The 23,910-nt window shown below is 44.8% G+C and overlaps 1 protein-coding gene across 8 annotated transcripts in view; it reads left to right on the top strand.

Annotated features, from left to right (window-relative positions):
- Positions 1-21,954, top strand: part of LRRC56 (leucine rich repeat containing 56) — a 66,304-nt gene extending 44,350 nt beyond the window's left edge. For 3 of the 8 annotated variants that reach the window (XM_063332340.1, XM_063332341.1, XM_063332337.1), the window contains 9 exons: positions 4,264-4,360; positions 4,769-4,966; positions 9,058-9,235; positions 11,367-11,567; positions 13,052-13,116; positions 15,592-15,722; positions 16,481-16,674; positions 19,482-19,848; positions 20,643-21,954. In XM_063332340.1, the coding sequence (XP_063188410.1) occupies positions 4,264-4,360; positions 4,769-4,966; positions 9,058-9,235; positions 11,367-11,567; positions 13,052-13,116; positions 15,592-15,722; positions 16,481-16,674; positions 19,482-19,848; positions 20,643-20,835 (1,624 nt within the window). In that variant the 3' untranslated portion in view covers positions 20,836-21,954. The remainder of the gene's footprint in view (positions 1-4,263; positions 4,361-4,768; positions 4,967-9,057; positions 9,236-11,366; positions 11,568-13,051; positions 13,117-15,591; positions 15,723-16,480; positions 16,675-19,481; positions 19,849-20,642) is intronic. The other 5 variants (XM_063332343.1, XM_063332345.1, XM_063332344.1 and 2 more) reach the window with 3 other exon arrangements.
- Positions 21,955-23,910: the final 1,956 nt, after the last annotated feature.

The raw sequence follows: 23,910 nt of genomic DNA, 5'->3' as shown, positions 1-23,910 counted from the left end.
AAGCTGGAACATAGGAAGTTTCGATCAAATATGAGAAAGAACTTTACGGTGAGGGTGACAGAGCACTGGAACAGGCTGCCCAGGGAGGTTGTGGAGTCCCCTTCTCTGGAGACTTTCAAGACCTGCCTGGATGCAGTCCTGAGTAATGTGCTCCAGGCAATCCTGCTCTAGCAGGGGAGTTGGACTAGATGATCTCTAGAGGTCCCTTCCAACTCTGAAAAGTTCCGTGATTTCCTCTACAGTGCCCTCTGGTTCCTTCTGTATGCTCTTTGTTGTTTGCCCATCAGTACGACCAACTGCTACCAGCTTTGTACAATGTCTCATCTTTTTCCTATTTCAGCGGCCAAACTTCTCAGTCATATCCTCTACCCTATTTTTGGCATAGCTGCTGTCATTTTCTGTACATTTATATCATGCCTAATACAGGAGAGTTCTGGTCTCTGACATGTAGCTCATTAATTTTAGTCTCAGCCAGTGATTATTTTGGGGAGGATTGCTGTGTTACACTATCTGTATAGTGGATTTTCTCTCCTACTAGCCTGGTAAATTTTTACTAAGAGTTTATTATTATATTAAAATAATTTACCCTGGTAAATTGCTGTCAGAGTGCAGATTCCCATTAATTCCATTTCTTGTTAAAAAGCCATGAGAATCATCTCCCCGTTTTGGGCTGATCTGACCCTCTGCACTTAACATAAATGAAAACATACCGGTGTGCACAGTTGCACGCACATGGCGGTCGTGCGTGCTCACACAACCCCTCGCTTTGCTCTGACCCCCTCGAAGGTGGACGTGCCAGATGCAGTGGGGCTGGAGGCACTCCCATCTGTGGAAAGCTCTTAAATTCTCTTCTCAGTAGCCAGAATATTTCAGAAGTATTTTCAGAAATGCAGGTGCATGCAGTTGTCAGGAGCAGCTTGCTTTGAGTTACATTGCTGTCTCACCTGACAGCAGCCGTGCTCGCGGGGGCAATTATCTGTGTAGTAATTAATGAGGGAGTTTTCTCTGATGCTGCAGCGTGATTCACGCAGCTTCCAGAAGATTAGTTTATTAGTTACCGAATAAAATATTTGCAGATGTACTTTGCTGTGATAACATCTCTGACTGGAGGTGACTCGTCACGAATGCGGGAGTAAAGATCTGCAAGGCCAAAACGTGACTGCATGACCCAGGATTTTAGGCTCCTCCAGCAGCTAGCACAACCCCAGAGTCAGCAAGGGGAACTTTGTTCCGGGCTTTAACTTGCGGCGTAGTTCTGCGGTGGAGGCTGGGCAGAGGAAAAAGTCACTTTGCCTTTTCTCCTCACTGCTACTTGTCTACGGTAGCAGGGAAGGAGGGACAGCAGTCACTTGCTCTCTGTGAGAGCTGGACTGCTCTTCTAGGGGGCCAGGGGGTGAAGATGCCTTGGCTTGATAGCTCCCTTTCCTGAAATATAGAGAGAAACGTTAGGAACAAGCGTATTACCAAAAGCTCCTTCCGGGGCAAAAGACCTTCAGTTAGGAAGTACAAGGCAAAGAAAAAATAAAAATAAAATTCATTAATCATACATTACCATACCATATGTAAAGTAATCAGCTTAGGATTGTCTTCAGTTTTGCTGGCCTGATAAACAGAGCTGCCTATCAGAAGCGCTTGTTTCAATGATACAAAAATGAGAGCGACCGTTTTCCTTTACCTATGTTGAGTGGTTTACAGAAAAGAATATTTTGCACCAAAATTAGCCTGAAATTTGAAAAACTCATTAGTGCTTGAAGTGGGTCATGAAATGAGCAATGTAATTCCTTCACATTACTCCTAATGCCATATTTGTGTTTATGGATGTGTTCGCCTTTGTCGATGGTAGGTTCTGCTTTTGTAATTTAATTTAATTTCTTTCTTATTATAGGCACGCAGCTTGCAAATCTAATAATAAATTTCTTTAAATATTACTCTGGGAGGCATCTGTTCCTTAAGGAAGCCTTAGAACCAGTGTTTGCTTTATTTATAAAATATGCACAACGTAAATAGTCCCTGGAAGATCTTCTTCAAGGCTGGGGATGTGATGACATACAGGGACATTATGATCCTTCAGGTCAGACAAATCTGAATAAGTACTTGGAAAGAAATGTGACAAACTTCCATCTTTTTAGGGGCTTGTCTGGTCACGCGTACAGTGACACAATGGCAAGTGTTCCCCGTTGCCCTGATAGCTAAGGGACGAGGTAAAGTAAATTTGCAGCGAGTTTGCAGAAGGAACTGTATTGTTTATAAATGGAGTTTGTGTGTGTGGCTTTCTTTATCCTTGTGTCTCTGTACTAGACAGCGACGTCCTGTGTCAGTACGGGCAAGCTGCCTAGATGCACAAAATTCAGTGGAGGAGCTGTGGTTTATGTCACTTAAGGGTTTTCTCCTGTAAGAAGGAGTAGCCTTAGATGGAAAGAGATGTCATGTGACTGAGATTTTCCCTAGTTGCTTTGTTCTGGCCATTAGATCAGCTGCACTGCTTGTACTTCAAAGGCTATAAAATGTTACATAAACACATTGTATGGTGTATCCATCGTGAGCTTACTTAGGCCTGCAGCATCCAGGGAAGAGATGATCGGAGGCACCCAATGCCTGGGACCCCTTTGGTGGCAGATGATGGATGAGGTGAGACAGGTCTGAATGACACCCATGGGCAAACTGTTCCCCAGAAGGCAGAGGAGTGAAAATTCTGCATTTCACCCTAGAAACTCCTGTTCAACCCTGTATTTGGCAAATCGCAGGAGAGAGGCACCTGGGGACGTTTTTCCATGCATTCATGCTTTATTCAGCCTTACGCAGTCTGCTTTCTCCTGACATGGCCCTTCCCATCTTCAGATGGTGGAAAAACAAAAAACACTGACAGGAATACATCTGTCCCCTCTTGTAAAAGCACTCCTTCCCGACCTCTTGGACTGCCTGGCTGTGCAGTATTCCCAAAGCAGGCAATTTGACTGTGAGGGTTTTTGCTCCAAAGCTGTATCAAAGCTGCAAGAGGTTCTCAGAGGGCAGTGCGAAGCTGCTCTTTTCCCCATGGTCCATAAAAAGAAGACATGAGTAAGGAAACTTTTACCTTTATTCTAAGATCAGAAGGGACCTCATGACCATATTCTTTTATCTTCTGCAATTTTCCTTAGACAGTGCATTAAAGTATGTATTACTTATTATAATGTATGTTATAAAAATGGATATTATAAAAGATAGCTAATCCTCAATTTTGAAGTCCAAGAATCTCTATTTAAGAACTATTTTAGCTTTTGGATGTGGTCCTGGGCAACTGGCCCTGCTTGAGCATGGGGGGGTGGACAAGATGACCTCCAGGGATCCCTTCCAACCTCAACCGTTGCTGTGACTGTGGGAACTTCATGCTAGTCTCTACCTCCTCTGATAAACTGTCCTTGTATTCAGTTCCCTGCTGTTTAGTTCTTTATTATTCAGATAGTCTGATATCATGGCTACAGTAGAGAATTCTGAGCTTTTGGTTGGTTTGAGATTTGATGAAGTGTTGTATTTTGTTTATGTTCGAGCAGTGACTTTATGCGACTTAATGTTACCAAAGATGGAAGGTGGTGAAGCCCCCAATTTAATTTGCTACCGTTTTTGCATTTTGCATTATCTTTGTATTGTGCACTGTTGCAATGTCAGTGGGACATTACACATGCATGGAGTTAAGCAGGTCAGTATGCGCTTTTCTGGGTTAGGACCCAAAAGTTTGGAATTCATACAAATGATCCCTTATTTATATTTTAGTAGACCTAAAGGGTAGGAAAATAGGATGGAAAGGATTATAATTTTCTGATGATTCGAAAAATGTTGTTTAGCAAGAGTGCTATTCCTTTCAACTGCAAAATCAGAAGAAAGGTAACTCCATAAGAGGGCAGAGCGAGACAACTGTGCGATAAGCTCCGATATGTTAATTTGCGTTATGTGTGTAGAGCAAATGATGCCAGCATAAGCAAACCTCACTTAATTCTTAGCAATTACCTGCAATTTATGACAGAATTACCATGATGTAGCTCTTGGAAGAATCTTAATCAAACTGAAATGGGGTGACGTCATACAAGAACAAAGACGTCTATAAGAGAGAGAGGTAGAGAGGGGTATAATTTTGTTCTCCACCTTTGATGGTGAACATTTTTAATGACATTTCTTGTAAACAATGTGAGATTTGAACAAGTAGCAGTGACCTAGCCTTACGAAAAAAAATCAAGTCATGAGTTCTTTCATCCATTCAAATAGAGCTTGAATTGTTTCTTTTATAAGGGATCTTGGAACCACGTTATCCCATCTCCGTGTCCTGTGGATGGCTCACTGTGGGCTCTCAGATTTAGATGGTATCTCTTCCTGCGGGTCTCTAAAAGTAAGTATAGGTGTGTCCTGCCAAATGACGATCTCAAAACTATCTTCAATTGGTACTCTTTACTTGTAGTCTTTGTTCTCTTCTCACCTTTTGTTTTTCTAAAGGACTTTGGTTGGATGCTTTGAATTGCATGTGTTAGCCTAAAAGATGCTACAGTTGTGGGGTTTTTTTTAATGAGGTGTAACATTCAAGTCTGATCCTGAAGATGCCAATGCAGCATAGCATTCATTGCCATATTAGCCCTAGTTATTTAAGGCGGCAACAGCCACACTTGGAAAATGTTCACTTCCGTGCTAATTTCACACTGTGCCATGTAATATTTCACATACTAGAAAAGATTTTGCAAAGCTTGAGTGTTACTTGTGCAAGCCTGTGGTTTACATATTTATTCTGTTTACTTCTGCTGAGGAGCTCTACGTAGCCTATAACAATATCTCTGACCTGAGCCAGCTGACCTGGTTGGATCATCTTGAGGTTTTGGACCTGGAAGGGAACAATATTGAGGACATCAGCCAGATGCAGTACCTGGGACTTTGCTGCAAGCTGAGACACCTGACAGTGGAGGGCAACCTTATTTGTCTGAAGCCAAATGCAGAATCTGCAGAGGTGACAATTTGGTTTGCACGTATTGTGTTAATTTTTGGCAGTGCTTTTTTAGTTTGAGTTGGAAATGAGAAACATTTCTGCATCTTCCTATCGTATCATTCTGAGGGATGACATGGGATGCATTTCCCATCTTTCATTTCTGTTTATTTTATCCTCTCGTGGGTACTGTCTCCAAGATGAGCACAAATGAAATACAAGGAGCGCTAGTAAAGACTCAAGCCTGTTTCCTAGCAATGTGTTCCTTCTTACATGTGAGAATGGGATTAAACCAGAAATCAGCTGTTCTGATCCGTACAGCTCTTCTGTCCTCTCCCTACTTGCAGTGCAAACAGGCATCTTAAAGGCAGACCAGGGAGAGCATAGACCCGAGTTGTACGGATCCTTCTCCCTGTAGAGATCTTGCAGTGGGTTAGAAAGTAGCCAATATTTTTCTTACAAGATATGCCAATTGCAATGTCTCCATTAGATATTTGTCTTTGGGCTTTTGCATTTCTTTTGGAGGCTCTCTGGTCCAACAGCAAGTGCTCCAGTACCACCATGCTCAAAAGTTGAACCCTCAGAAAAATGGTGCTTGAGATAACTAGGAAAAGCTGTATTGTAGGAACTGCTTGTTGTCCTTTCCTCTGAAAGGTTAAAATCAAATGACCAAAAAGATCTTCATCAAAACCTGAAGATACAAAATACAGTGATCCACCTCTTATGTACTGAAATGATAAAATCATTTCTGTGGAGGTATTTTGTTGAGGGCATGAGATGCTCTGTGTCACAAAGATGAAAACACAAAAATACATGATCTGCTTTGGTTTCAGGGCACTCAACAAGATAGGTAAGGGAGATCTAATTCTACGTGAATAGTGTCGGAGCTGTATTACTCTCACTTTCCCCTGCTTCAAAAAAAGGCATTGTTGGGATATAGAAACAAGCATCTTCGCATATACTGAAAAGGTAACTGCAGGAAAATCAGAGTTTTAAAAACTTGGGCGAATAAGACTGTTTCTCATTTTGGTCACGTAATGTCTAATACATATCATCAGAGGACAGTTTATGGCCAACGCATGATATATTGTCATCCGGGTCTTTTGGAAGGTCCCCGGCCTACGTGCACACACACAGCACTCACTAAGGGTGGCGCAATCCCCAATGGCACCGTAAAGAGCTGATAAAGCAGAGCAGGAGTTGGCGCTGTGACTCCACTGTGCCATGTTCCATAGCTTCACTGTGCATTTCAAAGTGATCATGCCCATGCCATTAATATGCTTAAAAGGTTGGGTTTGATATTCGTCCTGGATTTAGACTTGAAAACAGAGATGCTATCACTAAAACTCAATCATATAGTAGACATGCACATATTCTAAATCTTCTCACTTTTTAGATTCATAAGTTATTAGCATTTTTCAGATGTAATTGTTGGCTTTCTCATATCTCTCAGAAAAAGGAGCCACAGAAAGTAGTGCTTTAGCTATCATAATTTTCCACTCTGGAATCCAAAAGAAAATATTATACACTTGCCTTTCTGGTTTGAACTGGTAGAAGTATACTTCAGAGACCACGCTTGTAACTATTTGTAACCAAAATGATTTCTCCATTAACATTTCTCCCTTACGGAAGATGCAATCCTGAGAGGTAAAAACATATTCCTACAGTAAGGAAGCTTTGCCTGCTTCTGACGGACAAAGGGTGCCTACTTACTCTTTTTACTCCCATGGAGACAGATACAACTTCTGACACTTCCTTATCATAGCTTCCTACCATGAAAATGGTGTAGTATATCCTAACAGCATAGAAAGTCTGTTTCTGCTACCTTGTCATTCCCGCTCAACAAAAGTGGTATTTCTGGAGGACGTAGTTTTTAACTTGACATCATCGGGCCTTAAATGTACTTATAATAGAGAAATGTCAGATTGCCCTTGGTTTGTTTAGCTGAGGACATCAGTCCTTGGGATGCTGCTGCGTGTTGTCACATAACGGGAGTTCAAAGAGGGGTGGTATGTGGTGGTGTGCCCTACTGCTCTTCTCCAGGCTGAATGGCCGTCTCTACTCCTGTGCCAGCCCGAATTTGTTGAGGGGGTCCACACGATGGTATGTTTTACTCCGAGCTGTAGCAGAGACAGACTGCAAGTTCACTGTAGTCTCACACCCAGTCTCCATGTGGAGAAACTGCTTAGCCCTGGGGCGGTTGCAAAGCCGGCCCTGCCTTCGGCTGCTGAAGAGTTTCTCCATGGGCTTTGTCACTTTCTTGGTTTCAGCTATGTTGTTTGCATTTCTTCAGGGTATAGAAAAGCCACCTGAAATATAGAAAAGAATAGATGAGGGCTTATTTTGGTGTGCCCTAGGTGGCCAGCTCTAATTCCTCAAGCTCCTGCTTGTAGTTTGTTGCTGCAGCTCTGTAAAAGCTCTCCTATTTATTTACTTTTAATCTACGGAATGGTCCAGCTAAATTTACTGCTGTTTCTTCAGATGGCCTGTTTGCTGTCTGTAATTTGATTTTCAGATGAGCTCATCTTTCCCTGTTATCTAAACCAAGAGCAACAACCTGATGATAAATTCTGCAGCCTCTGTTGCAGTAACATAACATGAGCGTAACATGATGCTTCCCTCCAGCAGGACATGGCTGGAAATTGGCTGTAGCCCAGGCGCTGTTCAGAGTACATGTAGTACAGGGTAGCATGGCGATTGGTTGACTCATTTTCTAAATTAAGATTAAAAGCTTAGTTAGGGAAATCTGGTGTCTGCCTCTTAACAACAAAAAAATACGAGCTTTATTTGGCGAGTTCCCTCTGCCAGCCTCGGTGCTGCATCGTGCAGAGGGAGGGAGCATACAGCCAGCCAGGTCCCACAAAAAGATTTCTGTTTCTGACAAGTCTGTGTTGAATGAGGACTTGGCTTTGTGTGGTTTTCTGATATTGCATGCAATGTCTGGAAAAGCATAACACTTATCTGCATGAAGTAATTGATTTGTAGGTAGCTGTCCATTCATATTCTGCCAGTAGCAGTGCACTTTTGCTTTCTACTTTCTTTAAGTAGAAGAGATCGCCATCACCATTTGATGCCTTTTGTAATCTGACACTATTTTAACCAAAAATATTCCCATTGCAAAGCAGCATGACCCAGTTGACCCTGAGGTATTGCTAAGTTTTCCCAAAGACAAAGATGCCATGTGAAGGTGCCTTTCTACCGCCAGAATCCACCAAAACAGCCTAGTTTGCAATGTTCTGGATTAGACTTACTGCTCAGAGGTCCCCAGGCATTAGCTTGTGCTCGTTTTATACATGTCAGTTCCACCCATGCATGCAGAAGGGGGCTGCACCCGTGCTTTCCCCCATGGCTGTCACACTGAGTTCCTATGCCTTGGGAGCAATCACGTTGTTTTTCCAGCACACAGAAAAGAAACCCAAGTGCAGTTCGCTTTAGCCTTCTGTGCACCTGCTGTTGGCATGCGGCCTCTTGCAGAAGAAAATGTAGTTTGAAGTAAGCCATCGCTTCTAACAGCGTATGATATCACACACCAAAATCCTGAAGACTACCCCAGAAAATCAGTGCAGTTCATTCGCTGTAGCTGGTTTATGGGTGTGCGTAAAAACATGATCTATGGAAATGCTCTTTCTTTTTCCATCAGCTGGTGTAGCAATGCTCATAACATGTTCTCAAGTCTTCCTATCATCTGAGTATTGATGCAGCAACCACACAACCGCAAAAGCAGGGAGGGAGGCTGGCTGAATGCTGAGAGTGCCCAGGCTTTCTGTGGGCATCAGTGGCCTTCTACGCTTTATACATTATACATAATATAACAAAGACAAATGCCAGTCATCTGTGGGTAAACAGCAAAGCAGCCTTTTTTTCTCGGGGGCGGGGAGCATGTGTTTGCTCTGTTCAGGACGTGTTCACAATCAATTTGAGTAGAAATTATGTGAGGAGTAAAATGAAACTCCTGACTGTATTTATTTCCATTGAATGAGGTGAATAGGTTTGCCTCATAGAAAGCATTTCAAGTTATATGGCAGTCATATAAATTGAACACTGCTGTGCTGCTGGTGTAAATCCACAGTCTGTTAAATGAACTATTCAAGTGACCACTTTCTCAATTTTTCCAGGAACCAGATTATAATTACAGAGCTGAAGTAAAAAAACTCATTCCCCACTTGGAGTATTTGGATGAAATACCAGCAAGCCAGACTGCTCTCCTTCCTTCCAAGAAGATGCATGAGGATTGGCTAATCATCAAGGAATCCATCAAGGAAGGTGGTTTAGCTGGAGACGTTTCATGGTTAGGTATGTCAGGTTTCCTATCAGGGTTCATTTTTCAGGTTATGATGTGGGAAAAAGAAAGATGAAGAGTAAGCTGCCCTCTTCAAAGCCAATGTTTAATTATAGCAAAGGGATAAAGAATGTTGTCTTCTTCATTTGGGAAGTGCAGAAGCTGGAATTGAGCACAGTGCGGATTTAAATGAAAGCTTTCCTAAACTGGGCATCAAGATCAGAAAAATGCAGATGATTTCTCGATGATCAAGCAAATCCAGCGGTAGCTGAGAGTCTGTACTTAGCGTTCATTCTGCACGATGGGAAGAAGCAAAGCTTGGAAAGGAATGTTTCAATAACAACTGGTCACAGCCCTTTCCATAGTAGCAGTCGATCCCATGTAGCATGGATGTAGCAGGAGTTCCTACTCCAATTTAATAATAGAAAAGGCGATTTAGTCACCACCTTTCAGTGGTAGCATCATCCTAGCAACTGAGATTGTATGGTCTTGTAAGAGATCTGTTCCATTTTCTTTGCCTCTGTGATTAAGTCCCTTACATTCATTAGTAGAGAGTAAATGGTTTGAAAATAAATCTGTTGTCCCCTTGCCTGTGGCCTTGGCTATAGTTCAAATGTCCATGCTTTTATGTATCATGCTACATGCACTTTACCACTTACCATTAAATATTAGAAAGTATTTCCTATAACTGCTCCTGTTCCTTCCCATTAGTGTGGGCAATGCAGTTGGCTGCCCAGCCCCCCCAGTTGTGGTTTGCTTGCCAACTGTACTCCATTAAAAATTTAGTTTGTTTCGGAATAACTACATACATTTGTAATTTATTTAATCCCTGTGGGTCCAAATCATTAGTTGTAATAGTAGTTATGGTAGGGAAAAAATCCATTAAAATCTGATCCTTCAGTGATCCTGCTTTGGCAACATCAGCTATGGTTCAGAAAACCAGTTAACACAGTGAGCTGACAGAAACAGTAGGGACAGAGCACAAAATTGTGGATTTGTATTGTTTCCTAGTGTGAGCAGACTTACATTCTTGTTCTAAACTGGTGAGGTCATATGGTCAGGTTCAGACATCTGCGTATTTTTTTCTTTCCTATAGCAATGTTGACTCCGGTACTTTTCATGCACTCTGTATTTCATGGGTTTGTGTTAACAATTATGGCCAAGATATTCTAAAGGTCCCTAACACTCTGCTGTTAAGGAAATGGCCATGTTATTACAGAGCTGATGGCTCTACTGTGGAGCTGGTAGATGCTCAACACTTTACAAAGCACGCTATTCATCTAGGCACTGAAATGAAATTCCCTCTCCTATGGGTTGTTGGCTGCACATGCTGCTCTTACAGCTGTGCTGTGCTCCTGGAACAGTCGGTGGTTGGACAGGTAAGAGGACAAGGCTCTGTCTGCCTTCGCTAGCTTTTGTATAATCCACCCTGCCCTGTAGCATTACAAAAACTCGGTTTTCGCCTTTCTTTCTGTGGTGGAGAAGTATCTGTCTCTGAGGCAGTACTGGAAAAATCTGTTACTGCCATTCCCAGATTTCCATGATTCCTGGGACGTGATTTGCATTTGGTTGAGTAATAGCTCCGGTAAGGTGGCCGTCACCATCTGCGTTGCGCCTGGGCATTTAAGCAGTATATTTTAAGACTGGGGGCTTGGACTGTGCCTGTGGCAAGCCTGCAGTGGTTCCCCTGCAAGCAGGTGGGCAGCAAATGAGAGGCAGCTTACTCTTACCCTAGGCGTGCAGGCAGGGGAAGGAGCAGAGCCCTGGACATATCCAGGCCCACCTCTGGGACAGTCGGAGGCAGATGGCGAGCACAGAGTGGTTTCTGACCCCATATTCAGCCAGTAGCCAGTCTCTGGTGTCCAGGAGCAGGAGGAGGGTGGGAAGGGACTTTGGTTTAGTTGGGGTTCTCCAGGTTCTTCTATCTGCAGAGGGCAGCTATGGGGGACTGCGTGCAGCACCAGGAAGCCCTCTGTCTCCAGGTGTGACTCATTCCAGCATGTTTTTTGTAGCTGCAACGACATGTTTTTCTGTCCCCTACAGCTCCGGGTGTGCAGAAGCAGTCACCATATTGACAGTATATGGTGATGGTGTGGTTTGAAGCCTTGCATGACTATGCTTACACTGGCGAAACCTCTCTCTTAGATCCGTATCTTGGGGCAGTAGCAAGGCAGACTGGATGCAGCCCAAGACCCCTGACAACTTCCAGACCTGGAACTGCGCAGTGGTCTGCTAATGCAGGGAGATCTAGCAGTGCCCGCCTCTTGTACAGTGGTTGTCCTCTTCCAGATCCCACTGTTTCTAAAGAGCTGTTCACAGAAGATGACTCCAGTGATTTGACACATGGTAATGTATGATTTTTAATCCTGTTCTTTCCCACACCTCCACCTCCTTCTGAACATTACTATTGCTGATGAAAGCCTGGGTGCTTTGAATACCACCCACCCATCCCTCTGCTAGATCAGGTTCAGCATATGTTTTCTTCCATGGGACTCACATGCTCTAGTGTGGGCTTTCCTTTATTTCCCCCTGGAGCAGAAGGTGGAAGTCATCTGGGCTTCCCTTTCCTCAGCCCCTCACCCCCATACGTTATGTGCTGCTGTCCCTCTTGACAACCCCATACTCCAGTGGTGCTCCCTTGCTGAAGTTACCTTTCATACCTCATCAAAAGCTGTCCTGCTCTGTCCTTTACGTTACACGTCAGCCTAGCTGGGGCTCATTTAAGTCACATCTGGGCCCATCTTGTTCAGTCATAGGAATGTAGTCCAAGGTAGTCCCCTAGAAAGGTGTGGTGGTGCACGTTCACTCCCTGTTGGGTCATGTGCTCAGACTTTGTGTACTGCCGTCTCACACTGCAGCAGCACCGCTGCTGTCAATGAGCACTTTCTTTTGGGTTTCCAGAGGTGGGTCCCTCAGCAAGAGGAGTCAGGTCCTTGACTCCACATACCTGATCTACAGGCTAGCCCAAAACACGGGTGTACCACTGACCTTCATGCCCTGGCCACCCAAAAGTGCTGCCAAGTTAGCAGCTGCTGGGGACAGCTGGATGGAAAGGGAGTTCACTTCTCGTACAATATTTAGCACTTCCCAAGACATCCTTCCCTGGATCCTGGAAAGTGCTTGAGGGTGGAGCTCCACCTGCCCGTAGAGTGCAGGTTAGATAGGAAGATGGTGTTTGTTTTCCCAGTGTTGTGAGCTGCTTCTCTCAGATGCCAGTCCCACCTCAGTTCCTTGCTGTAGGTACGACTCAGGATGATGAACTAGATGCAGTGCAAACAGCTAAATGCACATTCGGAAAAATACGTGGAAACTGAGTACAGAAATTATGAGACCATCATTTCATGTGCACTTTTAGGTAGCTAGCAGTACTGATAGAGACAGTTTCACCCAATGTTCTATTGCTGCTTCCTTCCCCTTTGCTGCCTTGTCCCTTGTTTTGGCAACAGCATCTGCGTAGTCACGTGGGGAACCTGATTCTGATCAAGATCCATCTGAAAAATAACCCAGAAAAAAAAAAAACAAAAAAGGAAACCCTAAAAGCATATTTAATTCTAATCTGGATCTGTTCCCTGATCTGACTCACCATGTCGCCACACAAATGTTTGCACCAGCACAGTGGAGGAGGCAGGGCAGGAGCAGAAGGAGAAAGATTCTGGTAGAAACAGAAACTGCCTCTTAGCAGCAGTGTCAGGCCATGCCAGCTGGCACTGTGAACCTATGCCATGAAATATTACATCTTCCTATCTATGGGAAATGATGTTCACTGATGTTGACAGCACCATTTGTTAAACGCTGGAGTAAAATTTTTTTTTTTTCCTTTTTTTTCTTAGGATTCGGTCAAGTTATATGTGGGAACCCCACCAAGGCCCTGCGTGCAAGGAGGCAAAAGCTAGGTGTATGTTTTTCTTGTATTTCATATTCCTGCTTGGTGACCCCCAGAAATCCTGGGATAAACTGAACTCCCACTGTGGCTTGTGGCGGCTCACTCTCTTCTGTAGCCCAAAAGCCCCCCAACATACAATCGGTCTTGAGGATGGAGAGTCTTGTGCCCTGATGTCACAAAGATGCCCATGTGCTACCAGCAATTAACCATCAGTTTAAAGGAACATGTGAAAATCACACTTCGGCTGCTGGCGGTACATTTCCTATCATCCTGGCTGAGCAAAGCGCAAGGCAGGATTGCAAAATTTGACGGCATTTCTATAACAGCTGTGAAGCAGAAGATTTTTTTCAGCAGTTTTTCTTTGATGTTAGTGTAAATAGTCAGATCGCTAATCATAGAATCATGGAATCAGAATGTGTTGGGTTGGAAGGGACCTTTAAAGGTCATCTAGTCCAACCCCCCTGCAGTAAGCAGGGACATCTTCAGCTAGATCAGGTTGCTCAGAGCCTCATCAAGCCTGGCCTTGAATGTCTCCAGGGATGGGGCCTCCACCACCTCTCTGGGCAACCTGTTCCAGTGTCTCACCACTGTCAGTGTAAAGAACTTCTTCCTAATGTCTAATCTAAACCTACCCTGCCCTAGTTCAAAACCATTGCCCCTTGTCCTGTCACTACATGCCCTTGCAAACAGACCCTCCCCAGCTTTCCTGGAGGTCCCCTTCAGGTACTGGAAGGCTGCTATAAGGTCTCCCCAGAGCCTTCTCTTCTCCAGGCTGAACAACCCCAACTTTCTCAGCCTGTCTTCATAGGAGAGTTGCTCCAGCCAGATCATGTTCGTGGTCCTCCTCTGGACCCGCTCCAATAGGTCCATGTCCTTCTTGTGCTAAGGGCTCCAGAGCTGGACCCAGTACTCCAGGTGGAGTCTCACGAGAGCAGACTAGAGGGGGAGAATCACCTCTCTGGATCTGCTGGCTACGGTTCTTTAGATGCAGCCCAGGATGCAATTGGCCTTCTGGGCTGCAAGGGCACATTGTTGGCTCATGTCCAGCTTTTCATCCACAAGTATCCCCAAGTCCTTTTCCGCAGGGCTGCTCTCTATCACATCATCCCCCAGCCTGTATTGATAACGAGGATTGTCCTGACCCAAGTGTAGGACCTTGCACTTGGCCTTGTTGAACTTCATAAGGTTTGCTCAGGCCCACCTCTCTAGCTCATCCGGGTCCTTCTGGATGACATCCCGTCCCTCTGGCATGTCGACTGCACCACTCACCTTAGTGTCGTCTGCAAACTTGCTGAGGGTGCAGTTGATCCCATTGTCTATGTCATTCATGAAGATATTGAACAGCACCGGTCCCAGTACAGATCGTGAGGGACACCACTTGTGACCCCTCTCCATCTGGACATCGAGCCATTGACCACCACTCTCTGGATGCGACCATCCAGCCAGTTCCTTCCAGTGCTTCAAGGTTGTTCCTATTGGCAGAACAAACAGCCAACGTTTGTTCCTCTTGACAGTCGGGTGGTACCCCATCCCAGCGGATCAGCCTGCTCATTTCGGCAGTAACTTAGTGAGAGGATACCCGTGTGTGTAATGGGGTGCAGTCTGGCTCATCATAGAATCATAGAATTGCTGAGGTTGGAAGGGACCTTTAAGATCATCAAGTCCAACCTTTAACCTACCCTGACAAAAGCCACTTCTAAACCATGTCCCTAAGTGCCCCATCTACCCTTTTTTTAGACACCTCCAGGGATGGTGAATCCACCACCTCCCTGGGCAGCCTATTCCAATGTTTAATAACCCTTTCAGTGAAAAAATGTTTCCTAATATCCAATCTAAACCTCCCCTGACATAACTTGAACCCATTTCCTCTTGTCCTAATAGAATTCATGGTTAGTTTTTGGGGGCCCTGAGGTTCAACATGGCGCGGATGCATGTGCGTATGTTTAAACAGGCTGCATTAAATCAGGGAAATGGCATGCACAGGACACGTGCATCACTGTGCTGTCGGCAGTCTCAATTAATGCTGACAACAGATGTTAAAGAACCGCTGGAAAAAACGTATCCCTCCCTTGTCTCTCTGCTGCCACTGCCCGAGCACTGGAAGCTTTTCTGAAACAAATTTGAACATTCGAGTGAATTACTGTGTGTTATAAACTAGGATGCGGAAAGGGACTGTGGTCACATGCGGAATGATGCAGCTTCTGTGGTATGGGTCTTAATATGCTTATTGGTATACATGCTACAGGCTTATATGCCAGCGAGAGATAAATCAACATTTTTGTTACTGCCACTCTGGGTTCCTCAAGCTGTAACAATGCATGCCACTGGGGCGTGGGGCTTCTTAAAACCGAAGAGCAAGGAAATGGTGAGGGGTGATCTGAAAACTCAGGACTAATAACGGACTTTGATGCCTTCTAAAATCCACAATCTAGAAATTGATCTGGGGAGAGCTCCTGAGATTATCAAGATGACTTCTGTCATTTGCAGCCACTTGCAGTGAGCTCTTTGAAATTGTGCCGTCTGAGGACAGAAAACATTTGCGGGTCTGGAAGTGGAGGAGCTCTGCACCAGGAAGATGTGTCCTCTGAACTGAGAGTACAGAGAGAGCAGCACAAGCGGTGAGACTGCGGGAGAAATCTTGTCGTGCAATAAAACAGGCATTCATTTTCTGCTGTAATAATAAAATAAACTCTTTGGCCACCTGGTGGCGGTTTCGGGGAATAGTCTTGCCCTCCTGCATCCCTGTCCCTCCGGTGGCAGTCGGTCCTCCCTGCTGAGCATCTGCGGGGTGGGCAAGGGGGAAGAAACCTGGGGGAGGCTTTCACCTTCCTCTAGAGCAGGCTGAAGACCAGCATAGGCAGAGTGGACTTGCTTGCTTAGAAAGAGCAAGGAAATGACTTTTCATAACTGGTAAGACATTCTTGGCCCTGACAGTGTCTACCTTCAGACAGTAAAAGAAGTGAAAGTGGATGTGGTTTTCTGCAACCATCGTATTGGCCTAACCAAATGAAAGGCTGAAAGGAAAATGACGCCATGCTGAGATTCCCCCATCTCATAGACAGATAACAGTGGCTTTGGAAGTTTTTACTTTATTTGGCTTTATTTCTCTGAGCTTACTCCACTGTGTAGTATTTTATATCTGCCCCATTTCACTTGATTAACGTTAGGACACTTTCAGATAATCAGACACAGGCAGCTTAGATGGGTGATCCATTTAGAACGATTTTCCATGTCTCCAGGAAAGTGGGAAATCACAGTGTGTGACTAAATCCACTGCCTGAGTGTTTGCCTGTGTGGCCACGCCAAGCTGCACTTGGCTGGCTACATATTCACAACTCAAAGGCTAACTAACAGTGTGATACTTGATGTTGTCCAGGTGCCTGCAAACAGGTCAGCAAGAAAAAGCCGCCCAAGCACTGAAGGTAACTCTTAGTGATGAGGAAGAGGGTGAAGGCTGCAGCCTGACTGACAGCTGCGAAGACGAGTTGAGGGAGACCTGTCATGAGGACCTCATTGAAAGGATTTCACTTGATTCTTCTTGCCACTCCTGTCTCTCCCAGTCTTCTTCAGGTACTGGGCCTAAACCTCGGGGGAAGGGTTAAGATCGGGTAGTGACACATGCTACTAAACTTTTGTAGATAGGTATGTTATGAGATCTGGCTTCTGTGCTCTAGAACACCAATATGGAAATATCATTGCAGAGCCGGACTCTAAGTAATCTGTTCCAGTTTTTAGGCAGGACATGGTGGCCAGCTGTGTTGACCATCAGTTGATGTATTTCAGCATGGATCTGTAGAATTAAGAGGAACAAAGCTGATATTACACCAGCATAGCATCAAATCTAGTGGAAGGACATGCCACTGTCTTTTACCTTGTGTAACTAATTTATGGCAATGCCAGGTAAGTCTAAAATACTGTCATTCCAACTGAGCTATATTTTAAACCAGTTGGCACTGGTGGAAACAATGGCTGAGCTAATGATTAAGGTTTAACCGGGCAACTGGGAATTCTGGAAAGGTACGCAACCAAAGGGATGCATTCAGTAAAGAATTGAAAAATGAAACGTGCTCTTTTACTCAGGAGCAAAGCCAAAGGCATCTCTGGAATTGCATTTACATGAACGAAAGTAGAATTCCTGCTCTTCACTACTTGTTGAATATCATATTTAAGAATATTAGAAACATTAATAATGGTTGTTGCAAATACATATCAAGTAGAGGAGCATACAAAAGTACAGCTTTAATCTATTTCTATTGTTAATAATCACCTTTTTTGCCTCAATAAATATTAGCATGTGAGGTTTTGTTTTACATTTCTTTCAAGGGCAAAAATGGATCTATTAAAATTTGGAAAAATATAATATAGTTTAGGTAAAACAGCAGTATCATTAAACTATTCAAAGCCTTTGTGTATTAACAGTAATATAAACAATATCTTCTTAAAAAGAACAAAAGCTGTTGGTAAAAATCTCAAGGAATGGCCAGTTGTCCAGTGACTGCAGAACTCTTAGATTATAATCTCATGGTCTCTTTAGATTTAATCTGATCTTTTATGGATTTAATATAATTTCTTTAGATTGAATATGATTTATTATGCTTTCATCATTTTTGTAGATTGAGTAGACAATGCCCCAAACATCTCAAAGGCTACCAGTGTCATGCCCTATAGGACTATGAAAGTGAGCGGCTGGGCATAGATCTGCTCATCTTGTAACCAAATCTGCTAGGATTTGGTTACAAGATTGATGGAGCAGTTTGAAAGCTAGTATTACCTAAGGTGGGGGGGCAGGGAGGGGGGAGGATGACCCAGATCCCAAATCAGCTGGCCATAATAACCAAGATTCAAACAATCACAAACACAGCAGCGTTTGCCTTCTGTCACTAGTAGACATATACGTTTTGCAGAGCAAATATCTGACAAAACTTTAGCAACTGATAGACTTTATTCAGCAACGCAGTTAAAAATACACTTGACCTCTGTGACTTGAGACTGTGTCAAGATTTGGAGAGGTATTTAAATGCCTCAACACTTAACTTCAGAAGTGTGTCTTACCCAATATGATTTTCTCACAAAACAACTTGTTGCTGGAAACAATCCTTCTGACCAGGAAAGGACAAGTTATCTGAGCAGAACCGCTCTCATGTAAGAGTGTTTGCAGCATCAGATCCATACAATCTGCACTCTTTGGAAGTCATTGAGTGTTATTTCGGGCTCTTGAGTCAGGCATACTAGTCTTTCAGAGTGTCTTTACTTAAAAACAAAAAAAAACCCTATGAAATTTAGGCCTTTTTAAAGCATATAGTATGATGAAAACTGTTCAGTGGAAATTTTATATCAGCTTTGTGTGGTTACCTAAGCAGTAAAATACATCCCCATCAATTAGGAGCTATAAAGCTGAACTTTCTGGGCCTGGGTTTGGTGGCACATTCTTTAGATTGTGTTCCCGCCCCAGACCCTGCACATCAGGCACTTAGGTACAGTTGGATCTTTTAATAGACAAGAGCAATCAGATTCCTGCTATTTATAGAATGGTTTTAAGCATATATGCATGCACGTTATATTCATAAATCAGCAACAAGATTTTTCTGCTCTTTATGTTGCTCTGGAGGATTACATGGGCTAAAATATGACCAGCCAGATAGCAGCCCTGCATGTAGTGCAATATTTTCTCTAGCGGTCAGGTGCTTTCCATAATTTTAAGGCTAATCTCAAGATCTTATCCTTACACCTCTGCCTCTGATTTTAAAAAAGTGGATCCACTCATTTGTGATTGTTCCTGTGCCTTGAATTTCAGATTGCTGGATGGGGTCCTCAGGTATTTAAAACAAGTGGGTGTCAGCTCTCACCAGGAATGATGCAGGTGTGATCCTGCCTGAGAACAAGAGGATCAGTGAGCTGGTCTGTCCCTCTTGAGCTATGCACAGGTCCAGTTCTCTTGGCACATCACCAGCAGTACTGGCAGCGAGGTTGCTGAGTAACTCAAACTCCCAACTATCAGAGGAAGAAATTCACCAAGGCCAGCATCACTGTGTGTCCTGGGACGCATCTGCCCACCCAGCTCCATCGCGTAGCCTTCTCCAAAACTTTTTACTCGCTGGTTGTTTAGGAGTAAGACAAACTGGACGTTAGAAAAAAATTCTTTACAGAAAGAGTGGTTAGACACTGGAATAGGCTGCCCAGGGAGGTGGTTGTGTCACAGTCCCTGAATGTGTTTAAGAGTCGTTTAGATGTGGTGTTGGGGGATGTGGCGTAGGGAAGAACTTTGTGGAGTGGGGTTGATGGTTGGACTTGATGATCCCAAGGGTCTTTTCCAACCCAAATGGTTCTATAATTCTATGATAAACTGCTGAATCACTGCGCTTCCCTGCCTGTTTCAGGTTCGTCACAGGCTCAGGAAGGCGCAGTATTCTCCAATGTGAACTCTTGTGTAATTCCGTCCCCTCCAAAAAGCCCTTCACCTGCATCTGTAATGGGTGTTGCAGCAAGACCCTGGCAAAGGAGGAATCACAGGGTAAGATGCCTAAAAATACCCAGCCAAGAGGAGGACAGGCAGTGGACACAGCGATGCCAGTCAAGGGGTCATCAAGAAATTTCAGCCCAGCCTCTGGGCAAGGAACTTGCTCTTCTGAGCCAGCGCAGCATGCCAGCTGCCTCCAGATCCCAAGGGCAGCACCAGCCTGCTGGGAGCACTGGCTGGCAAAGTCCTATTTCAGGACAAGCAGCTGTTGGATCAACAAGCATCAGGTATGCACCCTGCCAGCAGCACTGCCTGCAGCGTGACTGGGGAAAACAGAAGGGTCTTCACAGCAGGAACATGCAGACTTCTGTGTTGTCTCGGGAGTCTCCTGCCTGTTCTGTAAAAAGAACTCCTTTCAGTTGTGCTGACGTTTACCTTTGTCTGTCTGCTAAATGAAACATTTTCTCATATTCCTTATAGCTTGAGTCTTGGAAATTTTGTATTTTCTTGAATAATAGCCCAGAAATTTCCTGTGTTCTTACTGCTCCATTCTCATGTTCCCCATGCAGGGCTGATGCCCATGTTTGTTGCAGAGCTCTTGTAGTGACGTTTGTTCAGGACTCTCCTTGGGTCCTGAACAAGTTCTTGACAACTTGACAAAGAACCCCAGAACAAGTTCTTGACAACCCACTTAAGTTTTTTTCCCTTGAAACTTCCATTAATTCATGTTAGAAACAGCTTTGGAAAATAAAGTAGGCATTAGGGAAGTGTCACATGCACCAAAACATGGTTATTTCTGAAACTCCTTATTGTAAGATTAGCATCATGTTGCTTCTTTGAAGAAATAAAGCTGAGGAATTGTGACACGACACCTTGATTTTGAAGTTAACGTGGTCATTATAGAGCAGTATAGGCAGAGAGTGCATGCTTTGTGAGGGAAGCTGTTGTGCTTTGTGCTGCTCTCAGGGCTGGCAACTTTCGGTTCAGTTTTCAGAGCGGGAGACAGCAGAGCTGGTGGGGAGAATGCAGATATCCAGACTCAGAGAGCAATTTCACTGCAGTGTTTCTCTCTTTTCTTCAGGCCCATCATGGATGAGAGCCCTCCTGGAGGGATCAACCACCAGCAGCCAGCTGTCTGCTCATCCACAAAAGCCTTGGAGAGGTTTGGGCTGATGAACGCCTCTTGGCCCCTGACTGCAAGGGCCATGCTGCAGTCATTGCCAGACAGATCCGCTGCCTCAACAACATCTCAGAACAAAAGTCCCCGGTCCTAGAAGATACCCAGGTGGCAGCGTGTGTTGGAGCCATGTACACAGCACAGTCTTGAAGGATCAATGCTATCTTTCAGCTTCTTGTGCAAGCTAAACACAGAGCTGTGCAAGTAGAGCAGTTCAAACAAATGACATGATTTGCCTCAATTAAGGCTACAGCTGGTCCAGAAATGCTTTCTTTAAAGAGCACCCGCTGATCAAGAGAAGAGCTAATCAACCTCTCATTACAGAAAAACGTGGTTATTTTTTGCAGCCTACATGCACTAAAACAGGAAAAGTCCTAACGTATTTCCTCTCATCCACACCATGCCCTGCTCTGTGAGTCAGGCAGGGACGCTGAACCAAGCAGAGTGTGGAGCCTGCAGTTTGTGGAGCGCACTGGAGGAGGCGAGGGACACGGCATTCCCTCTCACGCTCAGCTGCCTGACCTAGCAGCAGCACTGCACTGTATCTTTTGCAGTCCTGGATGTTTAACTTGCAAGGGACAAAGCCAAGGGCTTAAGAGAGAGCGTTGGCTGGAGCGGGGTGTAAGGGAGGGGCGCATCGGCCAAGGAAGAGCCCAGGAAGGCTGGGTGGTTTCAGAGTTTATGCCCCCACCAGAGCTCACCCCATTCACAGGCATCTGAGGTTCTCATTGCCTGCATCGCTGGGGGAGCAAATACTGACCAAGTGGCTCATCCCAGTATTAACATGTTTCTTTGCTCCATAGCTACCTGGAAGGATTTCTCTCGCGTCCTATGGATAGACATTGCATACCGGAATTTCATTAGCAGAGCTGACTACTCTAAGCAGGTGTCAGAGCATCCCTTGCCTGTGCCTTTAGAGTCAGGCATCCCACCTCTACTTTTTTAAGATCAAATAGACTTTCCAATTTCATATGACTGGATAATTTTAAGTAATGCTGCAGCAAAGACAAGGCAGGGAAGTAAGGGAGTAATCTCTTGCTTTTTCAATAGGGCGTTTGCTTTATATTTGGTTGAGATTCAAAACATTTGTTTCAGTGACTGCAGACTGTGAGATGCTGATCCAAATGACTGTGCCTTACAACTTTATTGCAGTCTGAAATCAAGCGTCATCACATTTTTTTCCAGTTTAAATTACTATGTTAGATATATATTTTTAAATCAGTTGATAAAACAGTAATTACATGATGAGTTAATGAATTGGTTTATGTCTCCTTTCTACTGGTCAGCTTAATGTAGAGGAGCAGAATAATAGAGAAAGCCCCAAGCTTCATCTCATCATGGTAATACTTGCACCACTTTCTCCTACAAAATAGTCTGGAGCTTGAAACTAGTTTGCCCAGTTTTGGTGAGTCCTAGAGGAAATCATCCATCAAAAATCATTAAAAACTACGTGGCATGTGATTCTGTGCAATACTATGGATGCAGGCAGGATTTCCTGCCAGATGTTGCCCAGAAACAGTCCCTGTGTCCCTAAATGGGTTCCTAAAATTGACTTTTTGCCAGTGTCACTGACCATGACCATCACCCAAAAAAAATCTGACCTTGTAAAAGAAAGAAGAAAGTGGCAGCATAGTTTTCAGAAATGCTCTGCGCCCTCCCCGCCTGCTTGAAGTCTGCAGCCCTCGCTGGCAGTCGGCACTGGGGACAATCAGGCCCTTCTCTGTAGCCAGGGTCGTATCAGTGGGTGATGGGTAGGACTGTCTTCTCCAAATATTCGGAGCCTCCTTCTCAATTTGCATCTTTGATTTCAAAGGGGTGGATGGAAAAAAAAGCATAAGTGAGTTTTTGTGCGTGGAAAGTGGGGCAGCTAGACGGGTCTGCACGTGCGCGTCTGCAGATGCAACACTCTGGGTACAAATCTGGAAAGTACCCTCAAAAGCGCCCGGGTGCTCATCTCGCAGCAAACACAACTTGGCTCTGTACGTGTGTGGGGCAAGGAGCTTCTCTGTGGTGGGGGAGAGGGCTTGGAGAAATCGTCAGAAAAAAGCTCTGCCCTCATGTGTGGGAAGTAAGAGTCACTGAGGGCTTCATCAAAACCATTTAACTCAGGGTTTCCTGTTTTAACTTCCCTTCAGGTACCCCAGTGATAACTCTCAGGGGTGCAGGCAGTGTGTGACCTTCAAAGCAGCCACCCCACCCCTTACTAACCAGTTCTGCCCCATTGATGGCCTAACCAAGGCAATCGCATGCTGTATAATGGCGTGGCACGTGTGTACAGAGACAGGAGAAGGTGTCCACTCTACCCATTGATCACTGCATCAGCTGGTGACCCAGCACCTTCTCAGGTGTGTATTGGTAGGGATGAGTATGTGAGACGGGCTTGAAGCCATGTGCTTCTGTGTCCTGGCGATGCCACCATGGGGATTTAGTGTCCAGAGCTGACTTGAAGGCCTGAGGAGTGAAGTAGTTGGCATGAGCTCTGTGACTCTAGTGGCACTGTGCTGCAGCAGAAAACGGCGATGCCGAGAGCTGGGGGCCCTGGGTCACTTGCAGGGCAGCCTGTTGATGCCACTCTCCTCATTTGAACCTCTGGGTTATGTGCAGGAAAGCAAAAGCTCTGCTTGCAGATAGACCTTGTGAGCAGGTTGCCCCATGCTTTTCTGGAAGGCATGCTCAATTCGAGCTGCGCTGCTGTCCACATGCCCAGAGCACAGGGCAGGAGGCCAGAGAAGGATGCTCCTGTGCTCAGCAAAGCCACAATGCTTAGCTCTTGGGCATTGCTTTCCCAAGGTGGATCTCCAGATGTATTACCCAGCAGGACAGAGTCTGGGTTTGGGCATACGGAGAGGAAGGTGAAGTGACTTGGCAACAGAGCAGTGGCACCAGTAGGAATCTGACTTCCCTCCATCATGCATGCATCTTGTTAATATGGTTTTGGCACAAAGAGTGGAGGAAGACTAATTAGTTCTTAGCGCATGAAAGCTTAACAGGTAGCAGAGCCAAGCATTGGTGAAAAGCTCTGTCGAAGCCATGAGGTTTTAGCATGCCACCTTCATTGCATCCTTTCTGGGCGATGTGACCTGCTAAGTGGTATGTGCCAAGAGTATGTGCTCTGAAGCTAAATGCGTAACGAGACCCAGTGCCAGGCTGTTGTGCATGTAGCAGCAGGGAG

Source organism: Chroicocephalus ridibundus, chromosome 4 (assembly GCF_963924245.1).
Source record: "Chroicocephalus ridibundus chromosome 4, bChrRid1.1, whole genome shotgun sequence".
Classification (NCBI taxonomy): domain Eukaryota; kingdom Metazoa; phylum Chordata; class Aves; order Charadriiformes; family Laridae; genus Chroicocephalus; species Chroicocephalus ridibundus.
Note: the sequence above shows the minus strand (reverse complement) of the source record. Positions and strands in the feature narration are given on the sequence as shown.